This window comes from Daucus carota, chromosome 3, assembly GCF_001625215.2.
Source record: "Daucus carota subsp. sativus chromosome 3, DH1 v3.0, whole genome shotgun sequence".
Taxonomy (NCBI): Eukaryota; Viridiplantae; Streptophyta; class Magnoliopsida; order Apiales; family Apiaceae; genus Daucus; species Daucus carota.
Window position 1 is genome coordinate 61,032,281 of NC_030383.2, and position 18,875 is coordinate 61,051,155.

Here is an 18,875-nt window from a genome sequence, read left to right on the forward strand (position 1 = left end):
GTTACTATATCATAATTTTTATAATTGTTCATATTTAAAATGATATAGTATTTTAATTTTGATAAATTATTATATATAATTCGATTAAGAAAAACTTAAAGGATTAATCGGATTTCAGAAATTGTATCGGTCGACAACGGTGCACGGCATTAATATGTTAAATCGGGAATTTTTAGAACACCGCAATGGTCCAACAAATATAAACTAAAATTTCTATAAAGTAATACAATTCAATTTAGAGATCTTATTAATTTAAAAAGTGTTAATTAATATGTGATTTCTCAGGTTGTCAGTTTAAACAGTTAGTATTATTTTTATGTCTAAATTTGTTATCATAATTCCATTGTAATAGTAAATTATTATCAATTCATTCACGCACGACATTTATATGTTCTGGATTTTCCTAGTAAAATCAATAACTAAATTTTAAATTAATTATTTGAAAAATAGAGATCTAATATTATAGGACCGTTTGACTTAATTTAAAAAAGTTACTTATTACTTAAAGTAAAAAAGGAGATTATAATAGATAAATGAATTCACTTAAATTTCATTTGATAAATTTCATTGTTATAAGCTTGAATATCAGCAAGAGATTGCAGATGTCGTTTATATAGTTGAATTTGCTCGTATTCGGGCATATGTAGATTTGGAGAGCATCCTCCGAATTTCCAGTGAACAAGCTGCGCTGCTTTGCCACTTTTTGCAAGCACTTTTAGCAGCAATGCAGGGTTCAAGGTTCCGGATATTTGCAACTCACTGTCACTATGCATTGTGAAATTCGATACCTCTGTCTATACATAAAAAATCAAGAACAGATAAACACTTCAGCATAGATAAACTCTAATTCCAAATTAGAGTTTATGAAAGTATATATAATCACTTCAAACATAATTTATTATTCTATTCTTATATTATATTTCCAATATCATCCATAAACCATCTCACACTATAATGTCGATCAATTCAGGATGACACTAGTGAAATCAAGATACAGAGCACAGATGTAATATGTAATTTCTGCCTGCCATAATAAAAACCTCTCATAAACACAAACATTTGCTCGAAAACTGGCTTTCCTCTACGAAGTTCCATTATCAGAGCATGATATCCATCTCCAGAGCACTACGATATATAGTAACAGTGTAATGAAACTATATACTAGTCCTTCATGTGCTTGACGTTGCTTCCGCCTTCTTCTCTGGAAGAGCTGCTGCTTTTTCTGCATCCGCCTTCTCGGGCTTTGTTCCCTCTTCACCTGCAACGAGGAAAGAAAACACAAATTGTTTTCAAGTACAGCGATATTAAATGCACCAAATCCACTGATGATTATATTAAACTTCAATATCAAATTTGTTCCTTGGTCTGAAGAAATAATAAAGTAATTAATGTACAAAAAAAAAAAAAGACGACTATGAAATCATGACAAAAGTAAAAATTTCGTCTGGGTACGTAGACCTGCAATTTGCATCTACATACATACCGATGATAAAAAATGCATTGCCATTTTAGGCTAAAACAATGTCACCTCAATGGTGAAAAGTACTACCACGCATTATATGATTTGTTCTTGTTCCTAACAGACTGGACTGATTTTTTTGTCCAGACCTCAGTCAAAGGTGGTGGATCCAATTCAGATTTAATATAATATAAACACATTTTAACAATCTACGATTTTGAAAGATTGTTAGCTTCTTTGAATTCCATCAGTGGTAACACATGGTCAAGTTAACATAAAATTCTAACCCAGCTCAAATCGGTCTTTAAAGAGTGGAGAGGGCACATATCGGAAATAACTTTTTTTTTTAAACAATGGCATTGGTAGCTGCTGACAGACAAACTCTTCATTGCACAAAATAGTAAATCAAGACACGGGTTCAAAGCTTAGATGACTGTAACTACCGTAACCAACACGTCAGAAAGTCATGGATTACTCTCATTCTACAGATCTATTACAACCATAAAGGGTTGTACCTGGCACTCGTATGCACAAACAACACAGAATGATCAAATCTGATGAATTGAACTCTAAACTTGAACTATGCAAAAGGTTTGACAGACACCCAACCCTCTAAAATTTGCTACTGACAGATCTTGAATTTATAACCAACTCAAGTCCCAACAAACATACTTAGTTTGAGCAGTTTGAATATTATTATAATTTATAATTTATAATAATGCAAATTCTTCTGAATATAAACTGCCACTAGAGACATTTTCAATATAATATCCACTAAAGTACACACACACACGTTTATCGAATACCAGAAAGGTTATTTCTATTATTACCTTCATCATCACTTTCATCAAAGTCATCACCCATGGAGAAGTCGCCCATGCCAGGCATACCACCCATACCGCCCATTCCAGGCATACCACCCATGCCAGCCAATGCTTCCATGCCTGGCATGCCTCCCATGCCGCCCATGCCTCCCATGTCGCCGAATTTCTATGAAGAAAAAACGAAATACAGATAAGTAATATATATATATATATATATATATATATATATATATATATATATATAGGAGTAAGATCCTAAGAGAACTTTTTTATCGAGAGAACCGAGGGAACTAGTCTATCTACCGTAGATCAGTCATTTTAATCCAATGGCTATTATAATTAGAAGATTTAGTGAATATATATATAAATGATTCAGTAAAGGGCATAATCGGATATCAATAAAAAATATTTTATGGGCAAATTTTCATTTATGACCAATGATTTGATTAACATAAATAATAAGATATGTAATCAATTGATTTCCTTATTTATATTCTCCTTATTTATATATATATATATATATATATATATATATATATATATATATATACACAGCAAGTTAAAAATTGAAATAATGACTAGAAGAGACATACCGAGAAATCCATTCCATCCATTCCAGCATCAGTCGGAGCTACGAGCGCAATAAGAAATCATAACCATTAGCACATAAATCAAGTTCATATAAGTTGAACAGAAAAAACAGAAGAAAACTATATCAAGTACCAGGATCATCATCTTCATCTACCCACTTGTCCCAATCTACTTTGACATAGTGTGGCGTCTTTGCATCTCCCTTCAACAATTTATCCCACCATTTAATTTCTGCTTTTTCCAAGATACAGAATATGCTACGCGGACTAATGTTTATTTTGCTTTCCTGCAAAAAGAAACTATTAAGTCAACAGCATAGATAACATGGCAGAAGGAGAAATACTTGTTTTCGTAATAAATTGCGAAGATGCAAGTGTCGGGGGGGGTAGGACATCGCTGCCATACTAATTACTACATCTGCCAGACCACATGAATTATTAAAAAATAAGTCTTGCATAAATATTAGGATAAACCTTAATACCAACCTAATGAAATAACATTTCAACAGCATGGGAACAATATGCTCCATAAATAGGATAATGTGCGCAAGAAGAAAAGAGTTTGACATGACATGCTCATCGAACAATTCAGAGTAAATGTATGGTTGAAGTAATCTAGAAAGAACAGTATACCTCTACATTAACTTTATCAAAGAGATCAAGCTTCAGTTCATAAGAATGATTCTCTGCTCCAGCAGAAGCTGAAAATTTGAAAACACCTTCCGGCTCAAGATTAACCTTTGGATCTTTTGTGTCAGCCAAGAGGACAGTGATAAATATCTTGTCTTCCCTCTGAGCCCACTTCACTTCAGGATGGCGACTAGAAAGTTTACATCAATATTATAGACAATGGAGAAAATATATTAAGCACAAAAACAATCTCCAACATAAACCCCCTAACAGCCAACTCTGCAAGAACAACAAAGTTTTGTCCTACAAACTTAAAAGCTGCAACTTGCCACAATCACATAGAAAATAACCATTTTACCACAATGCTGTAACAACTCAGAACACCCAAATACACCAACTTAACCACACACCTACAACTCTCAGATCAAAACCCATACAGTATCCATACTGTATACTAACTAAGAACATATTCAGCTTAGTGTAAACCTCACATCACTTGATTTGGGTTACTATTAGACTAATATGCTCCAGTAACCCAACTCATTACTACTAATATACTACTCCCTCCGTCCCATTGATTAGTACCATGTTACCGATACATATAATATACATGTTTGTGTGTGTATTACTTTGCATCTTCAGAAGATGACTGAACCCCAGCCCGCTACAAAATCTAGAACTGACCCAAAATTTGACCCAATCAACCCGAAAATAACCTGAATTAACTCACTGTTAGAATTCCATTCACGCAAACTAAAATATTCAATTCCATTCTTTATTTAAGTGGTTTGAGCTCAACCCAAAATTGACCCATATATAAACACGAAGCTGACATGAAACCCAAAACTGTCACCCGCCCCTAAATTTTATAACAAACAATCCGATAATCGGACACTGTTATTTCAAATCTAAGAGAACATCGTATTTACAGTTTTACACCAATAAACAAAGATGATATTCACATCGCAAAGTCACATATATACTATCTCCCACATATAAAACCTTATACATATCAGTCTGCAGTCCCTCTCTCTCTCTCTCTCTCTCTCTCTGTGTCTCTCTCCCTCTCCTCTCCTATCCTCTCTTCTCTCCCCCCCCCCTCTCTCTTCTTCTCTCTCGCTCTCTCTCTTTCTCTTTCTATCTCTCTCCCCGGCTCTTCCCCCCTCTCTCCCTCTCCCTCACACATCACACATGTATAATTCACAAGTACCTATGAACTAAGACCACACAATTCAACTAAATGAGCAACTAAACAACGATCATAAACTTACACAAGTCATCATGAACAAGAATTGAACAATTTAAAAACTGTGAATTAAAAAAGTGAAGAAAATTACCTCATTTTCGGTAGCTTGACGAGAGAAATGAGAATTGTAAACCCTGGAATCAAAAGAGGGGTTTATTGTTTATCTTTCTTTTATTTTTTATTTTTATTTTCTTGGGTTTTATTGGATGTGGTTGTATGTAGTTATCTTTTGCTGCTACTGCTTCAGAGTCGGTGACTTCAACGGCTCAGATTATACGTTGAGATAGGATGACAATTTCGGTTTTATTTTCGGTTTATAATCTTAAATTTTCTTTCGAATTTATAGTTTAAATTTTGTTAGAGAGTTAAATAATTTTTTGACATTAAGTAAGTGTACTCAATTAAAATTTTCAAAGTTTATTTTTATTCATGAAATTTAGGTATATAAATATATTTAATTTGAATTTTAAAAAATTATCAAAAACTTGCGATATTCAGTTAAGATGTTAAATTATTCTACTAAATCTCGTAGTATCCGATCAAGATTTTAAATTATATTTAAAAATCCGATAATATTCTATTGAAATTATTTTAAATCATGCTGATGGATTTTTTTTAAATTTCATAAATAATCAATTTTGTTGGGCTATTCAATATATTTTATGTTTTTTAAACTGTCATCATAATTTATTAGATTTTGAAATATTATTGTACCTAAATTCTAAACACTCAAATCAACTATGTCATCATAATTTATTAGATTTCGAAATATTATTGTACCTAAATTCTAAACACTCAAATCAACTCCGTGACATTCCATATAAATTTCACATAAAACAAAATAAAATACAATCTATTAAAATTCATAAACTATATATAATCCACTAAAATTCCAATTAAGTACAGACTATATATAGTCCATTAAAATTCTATATAAATACAACACCCTAAGTATGTTAATGGAATAAACTCAAACAAAATAATACAAAAATTGAAAAAGATGTTTGTTTTTGGGACATGTGTAATGTGTATGTCATGTTTGGGTAAAATGCCCTTCTCGAAACGAGGTTTAATTCTAATCCAATAAAAAAAAATATTTACGTATACTTTTTAAAATAGTAATACAAAAAAGTGATTCATAATTATTCTTTAGCAAAAAAGAGTATTTCCGTTTTTACATTAAAAAATCCAAAAATAAGTTTTTATTTCTGAAAACGAAGATAAAAACACCCCGTAATCTAATGCAAAATTGTAGCAACAGCCTCCAGACTCAATTCTCAATGAGGAGGATCCAATGAGTTGGCGATTTATTTTCTTAATCCTCATCACATTCAGCTGAATCTCAGAAATGAAATGTAACACAAAGATTACAAATTGATTTAAGAAGCTCTGATGTCTTTCAACAGCATTTTGGTCCATGTCAAAAGAATAATGTTCATTAAAGTGTTGAAACAAAGCAAAGGTAAACAAACTACTAAAAAGAGAAATTAGGTTCAGACACCGGTAAATAGTCGGCATTGGGATTCCCAGTGTTCTTTTGCCTGCTTCGTACGCTCAGCTCTTTCAGACTGTCGACGTTCCTCCCAGTATTCCGGACAACTGTCAGATTAAGATTGTAAATACGTACACTTGTTGTGCCAGCTTATAGTAGACCATTATACAAAGACAATTCAAAGTAATACAATACGTACCTTCTACTTAATAAAATGTTCAACTCTTCTAGATGGAGAGCACCTTCATAGACCCCTGCCTGAAATCAGTGCAAAGAAATTACAAAATTAATAGGTGATCAATATACCTAGTCTTTTCCAACTCAAGAAAGGCTGGAAAAAATCAAAAATATAAAATCCTCCAATAAAACTGTGGAGCAGATGATCAACATAAACTCCTGTTATATATCTAGCCGAGTAACCTATAAATTAACATATATGGTTTCGTTGTGACCAAATAAAACCTGCATCATCGAAAACCACTTGATTGCACCTAACATTAAGTGAATGACAATTTAAAAGAAAATGTCATGAACCTGGGTTTAACTAAATAAATTTACATACCAATATATATAAAAAGTTGTCATGGAAGATTATCTAAAAAAATCATATATTGTATTTTTCAGTTGTTTGGAGCAGCAAACCATTATTAAATACTTAAATACACTGCGCTGATAAAGCAGAGTCTATTGAGGGTAAGATGTACACAGAACTTATCATTCCTCTATATACAAGTCCAATTACAGATATCATCACTTTACATGAAGATGCTAAGACTGATAGTGCATACTTCTCACAACTATTTGCGTTGTACCGAACTCAAGCAAAATAGTAATTACTCACCTTTCGAAAGGTCATTACAAGGCCCTATGTTTCAGTAAACTAACATCAAGATGGTAAATGAGAATTATTCCAGTTTTTCTGCCCTTAATATTGGAATTCTATGGCATGTATTCTTCCAATACTGAAAGTAGCAGACTAAAATTTGAACAATTAGCTTGAATCAATGCCATTACCAATAAAGGAAGCTTCAAATACCATACATGAATAAAGACAAAAATAAATTAAAAAACAGTGACGTAGACCAACAGTTACCTCTCGACAGAGAGCACATTTCTCCCTGGACTGTGCTTCTTTCAGTCCATCCACTATTGTCACTGATGCAGCCTTGCAAGCACACATATAGCAGAAGATGTGGCCACAAGTTAGAGATACCGCATCAAAAACTATATCCTGCATCAAATAGTTAACATTCTTAATTAAGGTTCATTGGCACAATGCTAATCACAACGTTTTCTCCACTCATGCGTAAAAACTATGTCCCAGATAAACTATATGCTTGGTAAATCAAAATTAAGTGTTCAAGGACGAATGTATTACTTCGTAGAAAGAGAAACCATTCTTGTTTTTCTTTTCTTTATGGTCAGATAAATATGACCTTAGCCACTGAGGCAGTGATTACAGTTCTTCATTTTATGAAAACTTCACCCCACAAGACAAAAATATCTAAGAACATAGCATATGCAGATGATTTCCCAAAAGTTGTGTGTGTGTGTGTGTGTAAGAATAGCAGAATGAATTTTTATTCAGAGTACCAGAACAAGCTTCAAACATAGCACAAGAAGCACTCAACATCAACCAATAAATACCAAGGTTTCATTTTATTTTCTTCTAGAAAAGTTCAATGAGTATTACCGAAAGTCCGAAACAGCTAACATAAACCAACAATGTGCCGATTTGAGAAAATGAATAATATGAATAGGAAAAATCCACAGTTATAATAAAAATAACCAGCCAACTTATACTGGAATAAGCTAATAATAAGGTAATAATATGAAGAGTACAAAGTGATGAAAATAAGATACATACCAAGCATATCGGACAAGTCAAGTCTATGTCAATCTTGACAGAATCAAGGAGCTCAAAAGAGAGAGATGGTTTTCCGTCATTGAATTCGAGGGAACAACCATCAAAGAAATCAGGGGCATCTCTTTTCTTGGTCTTTGTTTCTCTCAAATTAATGTGGAAAGCCATTAGTTCACATAGCCAGGGGGACTGAAGGATCTCAATATGCATACTTTGGACTTGTGACTTGAAAGCTTGGCCTTGATTGGAATAATGAATCTGCTTCCAATAGGATCCAGAGTTAACATATGTAATAAGTAATTAAAGTGAATCTAAACATATATACTTGTGACATCAAATAGCTTCATAACATACCTTATCATACTTCTTCAGTATCTTACGCATGGCAATGGCATTGATTAATGCATAACTGACCAGGTCCTTGCCTTCTTGGATTAAAGCAACATGGTTTCCCTGTAGTTTGTCTTTGAACCAAATAAAGCACTTCTGAACACCTGAAGCTAAATGCAAGTCGAGCAACTTTTGTGCACGCTCATTGAAGCTACCCACCACAGCAGACATTTCATTGAGAAGGGATGGAAAAAACGTGCCATCGCAAACTGTAATATTACATATTACAATCATAAATAATTAGGAAGACAACAAGATTTTTTCAGGGCAGGAATACAAATCAAATGATTAGAAGTTTATAAGCAGAAATTTTATAATACTACGCACCAATCGAGACTAAATGGAATTCCATATTTCTTTTACCAATTGGCAGTGATGGTCGTCATGCTCTGTTCATAAAGAACTGTAATTTTTTGTCATGGTGTGCTATGCTATTTCTTAAATATAACAAAATCACAAAAATCCCTTCTAGTGTTGCCGAAACAGGAGTGTGTTTCATTGATATCTAATTCAGTGTTAATCATTCAATCAAAGGTGGTTACAGAAAGACTTAAGTTAATGAGCTAAACAATGAAATATAGACATATTTTTCGTTTTGAGATCCACCTGAATCAGACTCCCCTCACAGCCCAGTTAAAAGAGGAATCAATTCACTCAACAGAAACTGATAAAGCCACCAAAACAAAGATGCTGAACTCATAAAAATTAATATAATAAGCAAGCCAACAAAAGAACAAATCCCAGTCAACCAAATACAAAAATCAGCAAAACAACACACAAATGATTAAAAAAACACAACAAACTCAATATGGAATATACACAAACATCTTAAACACAACAACAAAACCAACAGACAAAATCCACATTATTTTATTGAATCTAAATTCACAACACAAGAATCTAAAACACCACACAAAAAAATCATTTCAAACAAAAAACACAACAATCAAAAGGGTATCAGAAAAGGATTCAAGAACCTTAAAATAGTAATACATCATTTTTCAAACAATAAAAGAGCAAATAATTAAAATCTCAAAAGGGTATTAAAAAGATTGAATTTTGATGATACCCGAACAATGATCAGGGCAAGAGGATGAATCATGAAGCTGGGCAGAAGAGCTGGCGCGACTTTCGAGGCTCAAGTTCTGCAAATGCAATTTATGGTGTTCTTGTTCTTGTTTCCGACATCTTTTCAGGATCTTTTTAAGGTTTTTAAAGCCCACCCCAGGTAGTTTTTGATGGTGTTGTCCTTGCATGTACTCTTCATATCTCTTACAGAACTTCATTTCTCCTTGTCGTTAAGGATTCTGTTGTTATACATACAGACAGATGTGTGTAATATGATGTTTGTGTGTGTTTTTATGTTATGTGCGATTTTTTGTTGCTTTTATCATAAAAACGCGGAAAGTGATTGTGTATATGTTTACACCTGAATTACGTATACGTGTAGGATAGATGTTTGAAGAAGTAGCGGAAAATTCGGGAATGAATTATAATATTTATTTATTTATTAAAATAAGTAAATTTATTTTTATTTTAATAGATTGATATCTCTTATAATTAATTTTGAAATGAATTAGAAATTAATTTAATTTAATTCTGATAAATTTCGAGACGAACAAAAAAAACTATAAATTTTGAGAGTCGGCCGAATCACTCGACTAAACGCCATTTTACTGCAAAGCTAATGGGGCATGTTTATGAATATTTTAAGGTAAATCCAAAAGATATCAGTACTAAATGAGTACTCCCTCTGTCCCTCTCATTTCTTTACAGTTACTATTTTGGGATGTCCCTCTCATTTCTTTACGTTACTATATATAGTAAGTTTTTCCAATCATTACATCCACTATCTTCCCCCACTATCTCATATTTAACAATAAAAACTACTATTACACCCACTACTTTCCTCCACTATCTCAAATCTATTATTAAATATTGATAGGTCCCACCACTTTAACCACTTTTCATCTAACTTTACTCATTTTTTATACATTGTCTTGGTCTCCATGTCCCCCTCCAATGTAAACAATTGAGGGGGACGGAGGGAGTAGTAATTATAAAAGTCAATTAGAGGTTGTCACTAAAATTGGATTAGTGATAGTGATAAAGTTAAGGTGCGCTTTCAAGTGACGAAATGATCAGACTTTGACATTTAAATTACCACTACCTAGCGCAAAATATTAGATTTTTTATAAATTTTAATTGATAATATAATTTATACACCCATATTAATGTTAATGAGATCAAAAAATCTCAAGCTAACAAAATTCGGATAGATAAAATTACTCTTAAAAAAATAGTTGTACAGACGGGGTGAAGTCTTTCACGTATAGTTGTACAGATGGGGTGAAGTCTTTCACGTTTTGCGTCGGTAGTCCGAATTAGATGATGTTTGAGCGGTCATTTTCAATTTTAAACTGAAAAACATATAAGTCGGAAGTTGGTATAAAGTTAGAAATAAATAAAAAACTAATTTAAAGCCAGATAAAGTTAAAGAGTTAGGAGCTTTTTGGATAAATTTTAAAAAAATTCTTACATTTTTCTTAAGAAAAAGACAACTTATAATAAAGAAAGAAGTGGATTAAAAGTGAAAAGTAAATAAATGGTTCAACTATTAGACAAATAAGTAGAAGTCCTGAAACAAAAGTTAGCATTCTAAATTTTTTATAAGCGCTTCTGATTTTTTACACAAACGAGTCAAAAAAAACAGAATCCAACTTTTTTTCAAAAGAAGCCGGATGCTTCGTTGCCCAAACCCATACTTTGTTTGAATTAGTTTTTTGAGTGACTGAGTGACTCTTTAGTTATACCCATTTCCGATTTTTCCCGATAAGAAGTCAATTTCTACTTTTCTTGACCCGTTTATGTAAAAAGCGAGAGACGCTTATAAAAAGTTGAGAATGCTAACTTTTGTCTCAGGATTTCCACTTTTTTTCTCAAATAGTTCAATCACTTATAAGTCTTCGTTTTACTTATCACTTCTAATACATTTCTCTACTTTAAGCAAGAAGCACATTTTTTAAGTTTACCCAAACAGTCTTTAATTTTTTTTTAAACTTTTTTTTTGAATAAAAATTACACGGTAGTCATAAGTTACTCATAAATCAATTTTATTATTATTATTATATCTTTAATAACTTGTAAATCACTAATAAGTCAGAATTATCCAAAACAAATATTTTAATCTTCCAACTCCTGACAATAAGTTACTCTAAATTATTTATTTAAAATTCAGCCAACGAGGCTCGTAATCAATGGCATCTTGAAAGTAAGATATGTTAACTCAAAACTTGACCCGACGAAGAATTTAATTAAAGAAAAAGCCTTTTTAGTAAATGTTAAGATGTTTCTGACTTGAAAATTTATTTAAGTTTTTTCTAATTCGCTTGAATCCAAATATATATAATTACTTATTTAAATATAAACAACACTCTAATAAACATGTAAATGTCAAAAGTGTCATTTACATTATCATTATTATTATTGGAAACTTATTTTAATTTTCTTTTTTTCTTAATCAAACATTTTGGTCCAGAATAAATAATATTCATGTATAAGTTCATAGGTAAAATCCATATTCTATTTTGAAATTTATAATAGATATTTTTCACAAACAGATTTACTTGATAATTTAGAAAAAGAAAATAATAAATAATTATTAAAAGAAACGAAAAATATCATAATATTATTTTATAAATGTAAATAAAAAACGGAAAGTGCACCCTAAATAGCCCGTTGGTCATTGTTTTCTGAGATCTGGAGGATAGGCGGATCGCTAACACCAAGACTCACGTGAGGTCTCGTATCGTAAAGGACTCCTGGGTCCTGAGATGCTGAGCTCAATGTAAGAACATATAAATCTGAAACTTGCCCGGGAAACACGTGAAATTTTTTAAATAAAATGACTCTTTAATGTTCAATTTTACTATTAGCATGTGAACATGTAAAATCAATTTCAATTATGCCTGTATTTTATGGGTTCGATTATATAATTCACATCCATGAATCCCATCACTTATAAACAGGTCCTATTATAATTCAATTATATAATCGATTGTTCATCCATTGTTCATCGAATATCTCTTTCAATCTAATTTTTTGCTAAACTCGCATTTGATGGATAAATTTTACAGGAGAATTCTTAAATTCTCATGACACTGAATTCTCGCCAACATTTTTGTTACTCAGTCGACATTCTAACTTTCATTTTCTTCACTATCATTTACGCGAAGTCATCTTCTCCACTATCATTTACGCGAAATCTTTCTTTAATGCGGAACACTCCTCTACCGATGTATTTTTATATCTCACATTCATAGCAAGAGTTGATAATATTGTATAAGTTCGAATTAGATTAAAATATATCTGATTACTATTCTGTATTAGGTATCATTGATATTTTTGATTAGTTTTCAAAATAAAAGTATATTTAGAAATGTGATAAAAAAACAAATACATTATAAAAATCAAATCAAACTTGCTAAAGAAATAAAAAAAATCAGATCAAACTATTGGCAAAAACAAAAAAATAAAAATATCCTCTGCCGTCTCCGGTTTTGGTTCCGAGTCTTGCTCGTCCCGAAAATGTCATAGAGGACTATAAATAAAGAAAAAAAAAGTGCATCGTTTATTAATACAGTGCGCCGGAGTCTTTTTAGTTTCTAATCTCCACTTATAAGTCTATGATTAATACTCTGAACAGAAGAACCGGTGGAGGTTTTATGTAGAGCAAAAGATGATTGTGCATTTTGCATGATTGTGATATCTCCGGGGGAATGGCCACTTTCACGCTTTCCAACGCACCTGATAGCCATCAGCCATCCAATCTTTGTCACGGATTCTTTTTATACCTCGAAGAAGACAATGGTTGAATGGGGCATTAATCTCAATGAAAAGACTTACAATCTCTATATTTTTTTTCTATTTTTTCCTAAAAACGTTTCTTATTTGAAATGTTTCATGACATTAGACAAGTTACTAATTTACATCTAATCTATAAGATTAAATATAGTCATTAGTGATCTTGTTGGTATTGTATTTATAAGTACTCCCTCCGTCTCAATTTATAGGTCCAGTTTGGAAAAAAAAATTGTCCCAAAATACTTGTCCTTCTCTTCTTTCAATACAAATTTATCTACATATTAATTGTGATTTTTTTGAAACTCAACATTATTCTCATTTCTCAATGCACTAAATCCCTATATTTATTGTAATTTTTTTGAAACTCAACAATATTCTCACTTATCAATGCACTAATTAATGATACATGAGATAAAATTCTATCTAACCAATTTTTTTCTTAATATGTGTGTTTATTCCAAAATGGACCTATAAATTGAGACGGAGGGAGTACTTTAATACGATGACATTTTTATATTTTATAATAATATAAAATCAAAAATATTAATGATAAAAAATGTGTGTTGTCAAAACGTGATAAACACAAACATAAAAAGTATTTAGACACGGAGGAAGTATCTTTTACACGATTCCCCATCTAAATTTGATTTTACTCCCTCTGTATTTTTATTTATATGACACTTTTGATTTTGGCACGTATTTTTAAGTGGGTTGACCGGAGGGTAAAAATTATTATTTTTAGTTGATTTTTTTGTGAATTAAAATTTTGATTATATATTTTTATTCAGAAAATTTTTTTTTTGAAAATAATATGTTTAAATACCTGATCAAAACACTTAAAAGTGTGTGCCGAAAAGTCAAACGTCATATATTAAAAATAAAAAACAGGAGGGGTATATGACATGTGAAATCGATAATGCCCTGCAAATTATGAAATTCATTAATATATCTCGTTGACAAGGTTTATTAATAACAATAGAAAACCAACAAAAGAAGTTTAAAGTGGCTGTTTCATTCTCCCTTGTTTCGAGAGTCGGACTCCTATATTAGGATTTTAACTGTCATTTTCCCGCTTTTCAGATCTTCATCTCCCTCGCCAAATACTCCTTTCGCTCTCTCATCCCCTCTATTTTATCAGTTTTTCAATAAAATCCCGAGCTAATCTTTTTGGATTAATCTTGTTAGTACCTTGTTATCAAGATTGTTCGTCGTGTCCATTTTTTTGGAATGTCAGTGTATGCCTATCTTTTTGGGATGTCGGTGTATGCCATCTTTTTGGGATGTGGGTGAGTTATTTGTTATTCTCATGTGTCTTGGTATGTCTTTTGGTTATCATTCTGAAAAGTATAATGTATTCTGGGAGATCCGTAAGACTCACAGCGATTTTGGGACGATGATGGATACTGCAAGAGCTCACTTTTCACAATAAAAAATTGTTTATGTTTTGGAGACGTTTGGTGCTCCAGGATCAATTGATTTGACTGATATTCTGAACATCAGATTACAAATTATGCTTATGTGAAAGTCAATTACGATACTACTAGTTTCTTAACTGATGTAGGTTGGATTGATCGAGATATCATTGTAATATTTTTTAGATCATATTGAATCACGCTTTGATATGATTAAAATTTGAATTTTGATCCAGCTTTGACCAGAAATTTGGATTGAAACTTATATTGATGGAATTTATACTGATCGATCGAATTTAAAAGTTTGGGTAGAACCGTCGGAACTCAGCTCGATAAGCCGAAGTTGTTGGATATGCTCCGAGCAAGGACACCACACAGATGTTAAGATGACTTCGTGATCTGATAGACTGACACATACTTTTGTTCTGGTTTGGCCCAGAACCATGGGCCTAGAGGCTAGAAGCTGCCCTGAATACTCTAGTAACTCGCATCTGACTATTTGACTTCGGATGAAGCCTATTAGGACTTGTTTGGTTCGTGGAATACTACGATGTTGAAATTAAAATTTTGATATGAGGTGGTATAATGGTAGAAATCATGTATTTGGTTGAATTTCGAAAGGAATGTATTTAATTTTAAATTTTATTATATTGTTAATTAGATTAAATTATTTTATTAGATAGCATACTATAAATATTTTTGTTATTATTGATAACATTTACATGTAATAATTTATTATCATTAATATTTTTTCAGCTACAAAAAAATAAAATCAATAATAATAACCACACTAATATCTTATACCCACCTCTTTTCTTATGTTTCAAAAACTTATAATTCAGGGGGTTTAGGTATGAATATGAGTTTAAAAAATGTTCAACCAAACATTAAATTTGGTTGATTTCATATCCATACCTGAACTTCAAATAAATATTTTTTTTTTTGACTTATATTTTTAAAAAGTAAGTTTTTATTTTTCTGAGAAAGTATATATTTTTATATTTTTTCCTGAAAAAATTATTTGTCTATATAAATAAATATGGAGAAACTTCTGGAATTCTAAAATTTATTATAAAAAAGTAATTTTTTTCCAAAGTAAATTCTTATTTCTTATAAATAAGACCCCAGCACATATTCAATATGTAAAATTAATACTAAAATCTTGTGCTTTATAAACGGCGATGAGTTTATGGAGCAAACTGTACACTATCATGCGATTATACAGTGATTATTGTTAATTTATTCGTCCTCTACACTTTAAACTTTTGTGAGTGGAAAGCAGCAGAAGATAGAATGGAATAGAATAATCTTTATCCTCCTGTTTATTCCATTATCGATGCACCCACATTCCCTCTTAATCTAAATAGTATAAATTTAAACAAATAATTTTACATGAAATTTATAAACTTTTCTAAAAACGTGACACATATTAATATGCTCTTTTGGGAAACTATAAAGGAATATAAACTTATGTTATCAAATAAGTATTTCCTTCGTTTTAAAGAACAGGTCCAATTTAAAAAAAATTACGTCAATTAATGAAATTATATTTATTTAGGAGATTTACATTGATAATTATATTTATTATATTGATCAAATATAATATTTTTATTTTAAAACTACAAATAATGAACTACAATCGTTGGTCTAAAATTTTTGATTAATCTTTAATTTTTTATACGAATTTACAATTACACTTTGATTTGACTAAAAATTCTAATTTTATTCGAAAAGTCTTCGTCAACAATCTGATGTAAATTGCGAATGGGTAGATAAACTCGTTAGTTCTGATTCCCGACGACACATCACAATATATTTATATTGGAATGTAAAATATTTTTCTTTCTTTTCACAATTGGAAATCTATACCAAAACAAAAAAATGTAATAATTTAGGAAAAGTTCATAATATTATTTATGATTTTCTGGCATGTTCTGAAAGCTTCCGTGTGGCCAAGAAACTAAGTGACCTTTCTTAGTTGGTTTATTCACAACCAACCATTGGCATAAGTTCCTTGTCGGTCTCTTTCCACAAACTCTCTCCAAATTCTTCTCTTCCTCTTTATATATATCACATGCAAATTTAAAGCTTCAAAATTCAAATAGAAGCAAAAACAAACTAATATTTTATATTTAGTTACGTGATTATCAAGCAATATTCAAGCTATGGCCGTAGAGAAACAAGTGATGGTGTTCGGGATGGACGATAGTGAGCATAGCTATTATGCACTGGATTGGACTCTTACTCATTTGTTCACTCCTCAGTCCTCTCCTTTCAAGCTCGTTGTTGTGCATGCCAAACCTTCTCCTGCCACGGCCATCGGCCTCGCGGGTCCCGGTAAAGTTCTCGTTATGATCAAGTGTCTGCTTGTTAAATATTCGTCGATAGTTAGGAGTTTTTTTAATATAATTATTTTCGACTGTCGAGATATATCGGGAAAAATGTTATTTTCAAGTATTTTATTTTCGATGAAATTCGGTTGTCATATTTAAATTCGACTAAAATTTCCAACCGGTTTTATGTTCGACCCATGTCGGTCGAAAATAGTGACAGTGGAAAATCCGTCATTTTCTGTATCGTGGAGTCGTGTGTACTGTGTACGAAATTTTATTAGAGCTTCAGAGATGGGATTTAATTGAATTAATATGTTGATTGCAGGCTTGATTGATGTATTGCCGACGGTAGATAGTGATTTGAAGAAGATTGCTGCCAGGGTGCTAGAAAAAGCCAGGGAAGTCTGTGCTGCTAAGTCTGTAAGTTCACTCGTTTTCAGATTTTTCTTTGTTTTTCTTTATTGTTAAGTTCAGCAACCTTAGATTTCCATAATCACCTTTGCTACTCACAGATTGTCACAATCATTTGAATAATTGAATTAAAATAATTTGATTTTATAGAAATACTAGAGTTGGTTTAAGAAAGTTATGAAATTTTTCTGTGGGACTGCAGAAAGTATGCAGTGTAATTCCTGTAATTCTTATCATGACCAAAAAACGGAGGTGACCTTGGATATAGACGAGCAAGACTTGGGATCCAAATTAAGGGTCCAAATTTTTTTAATTTCTGTCGTGCATAAATATTGAAATATCTAGTTTTTATATGGATTATGATTGCACAAATTTTGAATAAGGCCCTGTCAAAGGCAGGGCAATGAAAATATAGTGATAAATGAGTAAAAGATTAGGAGAAATTGTATAGTGCATGATAATAGTTCGCCTGAGTGTTCTATTTCTGTGAAGGTGCATGATGTCACATTTGAAGCTGTGGAAGGCGACGCTAGAAATGTTCTCTGCGAGGCTGTAGAAAGACACCATGCCGCTATGTTAGTTCTTGGTAATCATGGACATGGTGCTATAAAAAGGTACAGGTCCCTTCTTATATTATACAGGATGAGTAGAAGCTGCAAAGCTGAAGCTAATCACATAATCAGCGTATCTTTATATAATCATGGTCTATATCTGAGCCTCTGCTCTTACTCTGTCAGCAAAATAAAGTCACTTTGGAACACTTGCAGGCTAATTTCGTTTTTCTGTCGATGAAACTTTGAAAATATTTCCTCATAATTTAGTTCTATTAGATAAATAACGCAACAATCAAAACTTCTGCAGGGCTGTGCTGGGGAGTGTGAGTGATTACTGTGCTCATCATGCTCATTGCACGGTGACAATCGTCAAGAAGCCTAAAACCAAGCACTGAGGTTACTCGATCCGAGTTAATGAAGAAACATCCTGGTTGAGCCTCTGTTTCAATATGTTAGCTTTGGTGGATGACTTGGAAATGTAGAAGTTCAATGTGTGTGTTGAAATTGAAACTGTTATGTTGGTCTAGTTAAAGAAAAGCGAAGTAAGAACTATTAGGTTGCGCTGTGTGTAATAATTTCTGTTGCTTCCTCAAATTTATGATCGACGATCAAAATTCAGGAAATTCTAAGAAAATCAGATAAGATGTGTAAAATATTTCCCAACAAGGTTTCCAGTTCTTGCCTTTGTATAACTTAATAACAGATTATTTCTCATTCTTCAGTCCTCCGATTGAATGGACAGCATATATGTTTAAATAGATATATAAACCACCTGTTAGAACAAAATGCTAGTCAAATATATCTGAA

The 18,875-nt window shown here is 31.8% G+C and overlaps 3 protein-coding genes across 3 annotated transcripts; 1 reads left to right on the forward strand and 2 right to left on the reverse strand.

Annotated features, from left to right (window-relative positions):
• Positions 1-876: 876 nt before the first annotated feature.
• On the reverse strand, positions 877-4,981 carry LOC108210632 (uncharacterized protein OsI_027940). Its single transcript, XM_017382003.2, has 6 exons — positions 4,841-4,981; positions 3,507-3,693; positions 3,007-3,160; positions 2,877-2,914; positions 2,290-2,449; positions 877-1,258 (listed from the first exon to the last, which is right to left on the reverse strand). Exons 1-6 carry the CDS (start codon positions 4,843-4,845, stop codon positions 1,170-1,172), a joined length of 633 nt encoding a protein of 210 aa, XP_017237492.1. The 5' UTR covers positions 4,846-4,981; the 3' UTR covers positions 877-1,169.
• Positions 4,982-6,098: 1,117 nt separating this feature from the next.
• LOC108211566 (probable E3 ubiquitin-protein ligase BAH1-like 1) lies at positions 6,099-9,906 on the reverse strand. The gene is made up of 6 exons (XM_017383200.2): positions 9,565-9,906; positions 8,460-8,704; positions 8,109-8,363; positions 7,335-7,472; positions 6,441-6,499; positions 6,099-6,348 (listed from the first exon to the last, which is right to left on the reverse strand). Exons 1-6 carry the CDS (start codon positions 9,779-9,781, stop codon positions 6,243-6,245), a joined length of 1,020 nt encoding a protein of 339 aa, XP_017238689.1. The 5' UTR covers positions 9,782-9,906; the 3' UTR covers positions 6,099-6,242.
• Positions 9,907-16,676: 6,770 nt separating this feature from the next.
• Positions 16,677-18,789, forward strand: LOC108214434 (universal stress protein PHOS34). The gene is made up of 4 exons (XM_017386427.2): positions 16,677-17,107; positions 17,429-17,523; positions 18,007-18,128; positions 18,376-18,789. Exons 1-4 carry the CDS (start codon positions 16,936-16,938, stop codon positions 18,461-18,463), a joined length of 477 nt encoding a protein of 158 aa, XP_017241916.1. The 5' UTR covers positions 16,677-16,935; the 3' UTR covers positions 18,464-18,789.
• The last annotated feature ends 86 nt before the right edge of the window (positions 18,790-18,875 follow it).

Coding starts and splice junctions, on each gene's coding strand:
- LOC108210632 (XM_017382003.2), bottom strand. Junction 2,450..2,876: donor TGGATGGAATGGATTTCTCG/GTATGTCTCTTC, acceptor TTTTCTTCATAG/AAATTCGGCGACATGGGAGG. Junction 1,259..2,289: donor TGATGAAAGTGATGATGAAG/GTAATAATAGAA, acceptor TCCTCGTTGCAG/GTGAAGAGGGAACAAAGCCC.
- LOC108211566 (XM_017383200.2), bottom strand. CDS start 9,781: ATGAAGTTCTGTAAGAGATATGAAGAGTACATGCAAGGACAACACCAT. Junction 8,705..9,564: donor TTGCCCTGATCATTGTTCGG/GTATCATCAAAA, acceptor GTAATATTACAG/TTTGCGATGGCACGTTTTTT. Junction 6,500..7,334: donor AATGTGCTCTCTGTCGAGAG/GTAACTGTTGGT, acceptor CACTGATTTCAG/GCAGGGGTCTATGAAGGTGC.
- LOC108214434 (XM_017386427.2), top strand. CDS start 16,936: ATGGCCGTAGAGAAACAAGTGATGGTGTTCGGGATGGACGATAGTGAG. Junction 17,108..17,428: donor CATCGGCCTCGCGGGTCCCG/GTAAAGTTCTCG, acceptor TGTTGATTGCAG/GCTTGATTGATGTATTGCCG. Junction 17,524..18,006: donor AAGTCTGTGCTGCTAAGTCT/GTAAGTTCACTC, acceptor ATTTCTGTGAAG/GTGCATGATGTCACATTTGA.